Source organism: Halichoerus grypus, chromosome 13 (assembly GCF_964656455.1).
Source record: "Halichoerus grypus chromosome 13, mHalGry1.hap1.1, whole genome shotgun sequence".
In the NCBI taxonomy this organism is placed as follows: Eukaryota; Metazoa; Chordata; class Mammalia; order Carnivora; family Phocidae; genus Halichoerus; species Halichoerus grypus.
In genome coordinates, this window is record NC_135724.1 from 4,467,023 (window position 1) to 4,476,656 (window position 9,634).

General features: G+C 47.3%; 1 protein-coding gene across 1 annotated transcript in view; it reads right to left on the reverse strand.

The window, feature by feature from the left end:
- CNDP1 (carnosine dipeptidase 1) overlaps positions 1 to 7,757 on the reverse strand; it is a 32,042-nt gene extending 24,285 nt beyond the window's left edge. The window contains exon 1 of the mRNA XM_036117011.2: positions 7,594 to 7,757. Within this exon, the coding sequence (XP_035972904.1) occupies positions 7,594 to 7,617 (24 nt within the window). The 5' untranslated portion in view covers positions 7,618 to 7,757. The remainder of the gene's footprint in view (positions 1 to 7,593) is intronic.
- Positions 7,758 to 9,634: the final 1,877 nt, after the last annotated feature.

Below are 9,634 nucleotides of genomic sequence, written 5' to 3' on the forward strand. Positions count from 1 at the left end.
CCACCTCTTGCAATAGTAGTACCACAGGCTGTGAAGAAACAGTTCCACAAATGGAAGTTCGGGAACAAGGGCAGCCCGAGGAGAGGGCAGGAACGTCCATCCCCCATGTTAGTTCCCTAGGGCTGCTGGAACAACGTCCCACAGGAACGGATTCTCCCACAGTTCTGCAGGTCGGAAGTTAGAAATCCCTCTGAGGGTCTAGGGGAGTCCCTCCTTGCCTCTTCTCAACGTGCGGGGGTGGCCGGCCATCCTGGGGCCCCCCGCCCCCCGCTCACAGGTGCACGGCTCCAATCTGCGCCTCTGGCTTCACCTGCCTCCGCCTGGGTGTGGCTCCGCGTCCCCTCTCTTCCCAGAGGGACACTGGTAGAGGCTTTAGGGTCCATCCCACCCCGGTATGACCTCATTTTAACTGATTACATCTGCAAAGACCCTACTTGCAGGTAAGGTCACATTCTGAGGGTCCAGGTGGACGTGAATTTAGACGCAGGCCACCCCGCGCTTTATTTTACCTCATATTCTATGACGTGCTCACTTCATAATGATCCGACTTGCTGGAAGGTAAGTTGTAGGAGGGCTAGGACTTTTGTCTCCCTTATCTCCCTAAGCGCCTGTCGCAGACTAAGACCCCAGTCAGCTCCTAGGGAACAATTACGCGCAGAGTCCTGAAGGACACCAAGCGTACTTGATCTCCACTGACGTCACGACTTCTATCTCAACACTGTAAAAAAGCAAAATTGGTCTATTTCAGCTATAACACGAATAAGGGAAATGTAAATGTAAATTTGGGCAGATTTTGTTCCCTCCCAGCAATCTCAAGAGTCTCAAGGGTTTCCCGAAAACCCACACTGGATGTGTCCCTCGTTCTGCGGGAGGCTCTCCTGGCCTCTGTCCCCGATCCACAGCCTGGCAGCCCCGAGTTGTGCACCCGCACACTGCAGCCCCCGGGGCCCTGTGCATGCCGGGCACCCGCAACCAGCACCCCCCCCCCCCCCCCCCCCCCCGCTGCAGAGCATCCTGGCCAAGGGCACCCCTCCTCCCCTAAGGGATTTCGGATTTCCTCTTACTCCTCAGCTTCACTGTGAGGTGTCTGACATACTGGTACGTCTTGCTCAATCCTCAGCATCCATTAGCAAACTGAAGACTCCTTTGTGTCTTCGTTTATTTGGTAAAATTCTCCTTCTCTCTCCCAGCACTGCTTCTCTGCCATTCCCTTGACTCTCTTTCTAGAACTACGACCGTGGGCGTCTTTTAATCTGTCATGTGTTCTCCAGTTCTCTCAGCTTTTCTTTTTTTCTTCTTTCCTCTTTGCTCTGCTTCCTGGACACGGTGTTGTGCAGGTGACTAGGTCTCTCTTGGGGGCTAGTTATGCATTTACCTGAACTCCTGAGTTTTTCCAATGACTAATTTCCATTTTCAGGACTTCTAAGTGGTTGTGTTTCACACCCGTCTGTTCTTGACTCATATATGCCTTCCGCATGCAATCATCCATCTCTTGAAGAATGTAAACATACATCATTCGCATCCATTTTAAACAAGGTCTACTGTTTGTATTTCGGAGGCCATGGCCTCCCTTCTCGGTTAATCTGTGGGCTTTCTTCCTGTGGGTCTTAGGTACTTCCGGGTCTTCACTGGTGGGCCCCACTTCAGTGACAGCTGTCCTATTCTCCTTCTCCAGAATGCTTTCTGCCTCGGGCTGTCGTGGCTGCTCCTCCAGGCGCCCCACAATGCCTGGTCCATGATCGGGTCTTAAGCAGGTGGCTTAGCGTTCGTTCCCAAACAGCGTGCAGCGGGGCTGGGATGCACCACCGCAGGGCTCCTGCAATGGCTCCAGCTGCCGTCCATGCCCGGGCGCTCTGGGACCTATGACCCTGCAGGAGTCTCCCTCCTGGACGCCGCGGCCTGTTGTACACCCAGAGTCCAACGAAGCAGCAGCCTCAGCCCCTGCTCCCCACGGTAAGTTTTGTTGTTGTTGTTCAGTAGGGATATTTATTGTGTTTCTGAGTCCATGTCTTTGTAATCAAAAATTTAAAGCACATGTAATTGGGGTATTTGAAGTGGATGGGAGCCTTGACCAGAAGTCCCTACAGTGATTTCCCTTCCTAGAAGGCAAGGGCTCCCCAGCCTCAGTGTGCAGTGCCCACATGCAGACTCCCTGGAAACACGCCTCACCACACACTTTCCCAAATCGAGGGGGAGAGGATCCGCATGAAGAAAAAGCTCCCTGAAAAGCTGTGTGCTCCAATTACTGTGCCTGAAAAGACATAAACATCCGTGTCCTGGACACCCTCAGCCTCCAAGACGAGGACATGGGATATATTAATAACTGTGGGCCCCTCACCATGAGCTCAGGATGTAAACCAAGGTGTGCGTCAGTAGGGCTTTGGGCTCTGTGCCGCTGCCCCAGGCCAGTGCTCCTGCAGAGACCCTGGGCTGCACGCAGTACAAGGTGTAGCGAGGTAACAAGGTGCCCCAAGCAACCTGTAAAGCTAAAACCTCTTAGTACAGCAGACTCAGGGAGCCCGGGGCACTGGGTTGCTCCTCATCCTACAATCTTTGGGAGGTTCCACCTGTGCACACTTCCCCCCTCCACCTGGGCACACTCCCCCCCCCCCACGTGGGCACAGCTCCCCCCTCCACCTGAGCACACTTCCCCCTCCACCTGGGCACACTTCCCCCTCCACCTGGGCACACTTCCCCCCTCCACCTGGGCACACTCCCCCTCCACCTGGGCACACTCCCCCTCCACCTGGGCACACTCCCCCCTCCACCTGGGCACACTCTCCCCTCCACCTGGGCACACTCCCCCCTTGCTTCTCTCCTTTCACAAATTCCCCACTCCCTCAGGATGTGCTGCACCCCATTCCTTCAGTGGTAGACAGGGAACAGCGCCCCCAACTTTATGTGCCAGTGGCCTTGGAAGCTGAGTGTGGTCCTTTTCAGTGCCATGCATAGTCCGAAAAAGGCACCTCTGTTCCAACCAGAGAGCTTCTGAATGGGGAGGACTGTAATCACTTGAAAGAGCAATTGAGATGCAGGACACTTGAGGAATTATGGGGGCCAGAGGGGAGAGGTGCTTTGGGGACAAGAGTCCCTTGCACCTGGATGTGCAGGAATGACCTACTGTCCTGTGCACAGGGCTGGGAGGGGGTGGAGTGGGGCTATCCTTTTGGTTCACTTCCTCCTGCTGCATTTCCTATGGGCCCCAAATTAGTGAGGCTAAACTTAAAACAGCTTGTCTGGGCCCCATCCCATAAGCAATCCACCCACATGCCCCCTGAGGCAGGAGCTCTGTGGGATGCCCAGACAGCTGTCAGGACTTGGCAGCCCCGACCTCCACTCTCCTCCCAGATGCAACCCAAACAGTGCTCAGGTTTTATAAAATATGTCTGCTTAAAAAGTTTCCAAAATCTTTTTGGTATCTTGAAACCTTAAAATTATACTAAGCTTAATGATGGATATTCATTAAATATCCAGACCATTTCTAAATAAGATAAAATACTGAAACCATTTATAAACCTAAGTTTTAAACATAAGTTTATCTACTTTTGGCTTCTTATTACAGAGAGACAAAAGATAGATAAGTCTATTGGTAAATATATTCTTTTGCCACATTGAAAGTCAACTGTACTACGAGGAAGCATAGGTCTGTAAAAATTATGAAATGATGTATTCATAAAGTTGCTGATCTACAGAATACATAACAACCAGCTCACAACTGCTTACCTCCCGGTGTTCACTAGATATCAAAGTTACAAGGGTTAAGAATTCTAATCTATATATGTAAGTGAAACTGCTGAGAATAATTAGGGTAAAGAAATAAACTCTGTATACAAAGTACACAAGGAAAGTAAGATATGGTTTTGGTAAAAATAAAAGGGGGGGTATGTAAGGTGTGAAGATGTGTTCTTACTAAAAGAAAAGAAATTTTGTCCTAGTTTAGGGGTTATCTAAAGGCTGTCTCAAAATTTAAAAACAGGAAAATAAAAAATAAAAACAAAACAAGTATCAAAAGTTGGGCAAAAAGAAAGAGAAAATCTTATATTGTGTAGTGAAACTGGAGAAAAGTAAATGAGTTTATTATAAGTTTTTTTAAAGAGCTCTACTCTCAACAGTGTGACTATGTAAAACTACAACTGAATATTCTTTCTCAATTCAAAGCACAAGATTTTCTTGGATTATTGTAAAAGATTGTTCTTTACATGTTGAGCAATCTGCCCAGAAAATAAAGATTATGTGCCTTATCAAAATAACCTCCTGTACTTCATGTTGCCTTAATCAGGTCTTTGATTACTTAAGAAAGCTGAGTCTTCTCAATATTAAAAGAACTAAAGTGTTTTTTCTTCTTCTTCCTCCTTTTTTTTCCCCCCAAACTATGTGACTTTCTGATTTGCCCTTGCAATGTTTAAATTGTCTCTCTGGTTAAATAGACAACGAAGTTATTATTTCATGTGAACTCTGATCATATTTAATCAAGTTTTAAACCTCTGGACATTTTTGACAACTTCCAAAAGTCAAATTCTAAATGAAGTCTTTTTGACCTAGAACCAATTTGGGGATTTTTCCTGAGGGTCCCTGGAAAATCTCAACGATTTGGGAGTGATATTAACTATAATTAACTAAACTATAATTAGGCCTATGTGATATGTTAAATTACATGAGAAGCATTGACAAATAAAAGTGATATTTAACCTTCTGCAGGTTATATTTTTAGGGTTACTAATATAAGTATCTCAGAAATTGTATAAAATTTCTAGAAATCTGTCCATGTTCTTACTGTACATCGAATCCATCATAATTCCAACGTTTAATTTGAAATGCTGTGTGCCTCAGAAATAACCAAATTTCAGTCAGTTCAAAATGAGCTTTCGAACATCTGTAGCCACGGCTATGTTTCAGTCTTAGTCACGGATGGTTACCGCCTCACTCTGGTTCTTCTCCCAGAATATCTGTAATCAGCTGCAGCAAGAACGCTCCATGATGGAGCACTAGAGGGGCTCCCAGACCCCGCCATGGGGCTGAGCATGGATTTCCAGAATAAGAAAGAGCTGATGCCATCACAAAACTTCTAATCCAGAATCAAGCAAAACAAAAGTTCACTACAGGGAACCAGATGAACTGATGAGGATGACTGTCATTTTTTAACTTTTTGTTTGAAATCATACTGGTTCCTTTAAGATTTAAGGAAACCCTTTATCTCTTTTCTTAAGCTATCGTTAACTTACAGTAATCTGATAAATTCTCTCTGTAAACAGAAATGAAACATTTATGCTTTTCTCCCTGCCTGATCCCTCCAGAATTTGTAAACTTTTATTGAGTGCTCTTATTTTCATTGCAGTATAATTCATATTGTGTGTGTGTGTGTGTGTGTGTGTGTATGCAAATGCATACATTAAATAGGAATCTGTCCTCCTCATAAGAGAATATAGTTTAAAACATTACCAAAGCCTTGACTGGAAGGCCATATTTGAGAATAATGTGCATAGAATCAGATATGACCAGTTTTAAGGAACTAAAATTGACTTTATCAAACCAGTAAAGCACCCCCAAACCAGCCTGGTCTCTTGCTTACAGAAACAGTTTCTAGCCTCACAGGCGAGTAAGGATGGACACTTTCTGGCAGACCCAGGAAACTTCAAATATGAATACCATATGATTTCACTTATATGTGGAATCTGAAAACCAAAACAAAGGTACAAACAAACAAGAAAACCAGACTCTTAAATACAGAGAACCAACTGGTGGTTGCCAGAGGAGAGGCGGGGGATGGGTGAAATAGATAAAAGGGATTAAGAGGTACAAACTTCCAATTACAAAATAAATAATTGACAGAGATGAAAAGTACAGCATAGGGAATATAGTCAGTACAAGGTAGTAACATTGGTGATTACGCTTATCACAGTGAGCACGAAATAATATCTAGAATTGTTGAATCGTTATATTGTATACTTGAAAATAACACTGTATGTTAATTATAATTCAATAAAAAAATTATTAAAAATAATTTTAAAAATAATAAAAAAATAATAATTAAAAATAATTCTCCCTTAAGAAGAGAGGAATTCACCCAGATCTGTAGATACTGCAGGCGAAGAATGATGGCAAGTCCTTGGCTTGACTTCCTGGTCTAGAGTGACTTTAGAAAAGTCTGATCTGAGATTCTTTATTGAAAGTTCTGGCAAAGCAGACTTAAGAAGAGCCTATATGACCAATCACTATTCTTGCTGCACTTACATAAATAACCAGGCCAAGTGTAATGCGACTAGACTTACTTTAGAAACAAATTAATCCTACTGCTAGAAACGGAGGTGATGGTAGAGAGACTACTGTGTTTCAGTGCAGAACTGTAGTGCACCCATTATCAGGCCCCACTTCTAGTCACTGTCACCCACCTATAAGCCAGGCTGGGTCCCCAGTTCTTTCTGTTTCCTCCAATAACTAGCTACAACTCTCCAAACTAATGTTACCAATTTTCTCCCACCCTCTGACTTGGAATCACTAAGAACTCAAACTTCCCTCTTCCCGAAAGCCCTACAAACCAAAGCTGATATAAACTTGCGAGAAATCACTGCAGTGGTTCATGCACGGACACCTCTTCCCACCTGCGGCTGTGCGGGGCCATGAAGGAAGTTCACCAGAACACCCAGTGCCCGTCACCAGAGTCACCCCAACAGCAAAGCAGGAATTCATCAGAATCACACCCACTGCTGCACCACCTAAAGATGCTCCAAACCCAACATCCCGAAAAATCTCAACTGATCGCCCTCTAGACTCAAATATAGATTTTGGAGTTTGTTAGAATCTAAACTTTTATTTTTGTTTCCTTAGAAGTGCTTCCTGTTAAACAGCTAACTGCCTGCACCGTAGCGAGCCCTAAAAGAGATGCAAGCAGATGCAGGGTTCCTCGGGGCTGGAGGTAGGACCAGGAAATAGGGAAGTCATTGTGAAGAGTACAGGATTTCTTTAATGAAGTCATGAAAATATCCTAAAATCAGCTGTGGTGATGGTTGCACGTATCTGTAAATACACTAAAAATCACTGAATGACATCCTTAAAATGCAGATTCCTGGGCCTCCACCCCACAACTAGGCACACAAATGGTTGGGGCGGGGGGGGAGTTCAGGGTTTAGCAAGAAAGGCAGCAGTTTGCACCTGCATGTGTATGATTCTCCACTTCTTCCATCTTCCTCTAGGTGGTACCCTGCCTTCTACATTCAACAGCTATGAATACTTAATAGGAGAATGCGCTTTGTGGAAGAAAAAACGAGCATGGAAAAGCACACTGGCCTATGTCCTAGCTCGCCCCACCTGCAGCAGCTGCTGGGGCCTCATCCAAGTCCCCGCCGGGCTCCACCACTCACTGGCACAACCGCATGCCAGGCACTGCATAAGCTCCTGGAAAATCTTCCAGATACCACCTCCCTCAGGGGGAGACAGTGAGTACCTAAGAACATTTCCGGTGGCGGCATCGCAAGGGCCACATGAGCATCCGTTCTACCCACCTGACGCCCAGGACACACAGCACACACACTCCTTAGGCAAACGAGGTCTAGCACTCTGGTCCCCTAGACTCTGGACGTTGGAGGGTCTACTCACCACTCTTCCTAGTTTGGGATCCATTGGGCTGGAGTTCTGTAGCCTCTAGCAATTCCCCTGGACCTCAAAGGAAAGGGGAAGAGAAGGTCTCATCTAGGCCCTCAGCTGGCCGTATTAGCTATGTCTCGGCAAATGGCTTGTCTGTGCTCCCACCCCTGCCCCCAGAAGGAAGACGAGGCTGGACTAGTGGACCTATTCACATCTGCAAAACAAAGAGGCTTCAGAGATACTCATTCAATTCGAAGGCAGAGGAAGAGACAATGCATCTCATACGCACAGATAATGGGAGGACATAGTGGCCCGGAAGTCATCTGATGTTACTGAAGAACAGCAGGGCAGCTCCGGCTGTGGGTGATACAACAGGTGCTTCACTGGGCACGTGCGGAGGGCGTGACCCTTGAGAGGAGTGCGTGCGCCCAAGGCCAGCAGAGCTGAGACAGAAGCAACGGGAACACAGCTTGTTGCCGTGAGCAGGGTCAGAGCCTCTGCTCGGTCGTCGTGGGCCCTCGTGATGAATGCTACGTAACGTATGAGCTAAACTGGCGTTACAGGCCCTCTGTTAGCCTGCTCAGGCTGCTCCAAGGACGCACTGCAGACTGGGGGTGGCTTAAACAACAGAAATCTATTCTCCCCCAGCTCCAGAGGCTGGAGGCCCAAGGTCAAGGTGTTGGCAGGGTTGCTTCCTTCTAAGGGCTGTGGGAGAACCTCCTCCTGGCCTCTTCTGATTGCTGGCTGGTTGGCGTTCCTCATCGTGCAAACACATCACCTAATCTCCGCCTTCATCCGCACATGCCCTTCTCCCCATGTGTGTCTGTGTCCAAATGTCCCCCTTCCGTAAGGACACCAGTCATATTGGGTTAGGGCCGGCCCTACTCCAGTATGGCCTCATCATAATTAATTGCACCTTCAAAGACCCTATATCCTAATAAAGTCACATTCTGAGGTACTGGGAGTTAGGACTTCAACGTATGCATTTGGTGGGTGGGGGGAGACACAATTCAACCCCTAACGGGCTATGGCTCCAAATCACTTCAAGAGATCTTTCAAAACACACAGACCGTGAATCCGGATCTCCAAGGGTTATCATGAGCAGGGTTGGTCCCTGATCTCTCCTACATGCATGGTTGGGGCCACAGGACCATCTCCATCAAAGATTTGGGTCAAAGTCACACCGTTCCCTCTCAAGTAGGCTTTGGCCACGACCACCTGTTACTCCAAGGAACTTCTCTTCTTCCTAAATAACTGTTCAAGGTATGCATGAAGCAGCCTCTTCACAAAGGCCATTTCAAAGAACACAGGTCAGTGGAATTCTGCAGCATTCCATATAGGGGCCATTGTTGTAGGCCATAGAGTAACAAGTTCTCCTAAACACAGGTGATTTACAATCCTGGCCATGAACTCGAAAGGAATGGACTGTACCAGGCTCCGCTGAGAGCCCGAGGTGGCCCACAGTCACATGTCAATGGGAAACGGTGCAAAGGAAAAGTAAGGAAGGCGTGAACACCATTTGATCAGGCTTGCTTCTGGATCCCCACACAGCACGCTCCCTGAGGCCGCAGAGGCTGATGCCGATGTTAAAATTAGCTCTGACAAATGAGTAATAAAGCAGGCTCCAGGAATCCCTCCCCTGATGCTATGCAGTCTTTATTTCTCTCTGATTGCCTTGGGACGTATGTCATGGTGTAATGGCGGTGCAATTCCCAGTACGTTTTCCATCTCCTACGGAGGGACGGGAATGGGAGCCAGGCACATCCCTCAGGCGCAGTGAGGAGTGGCCACATGACCTCTTGAGAGTAAGAGGCAAAGGGACGGGACTGGAGCTAAGTCTGCATTGCGCCTGAAAGCACAGGCTGAAATGCGGCTGCGGCTGTCGGAGATGAAACAGGGCGGAGGGAACCGGGCCCCCAGGGACAGAAGAGCTGCCCCAGCAGGCCAGCCTGCCTGTGCGGGCTTGACAAGGAGAAAGGCGCCAACAGTCACAGTGGCAAAGCCTCCTGTTACCATGACCTGGCCTACGTCCTCACTAATTCACGCGGTTAAG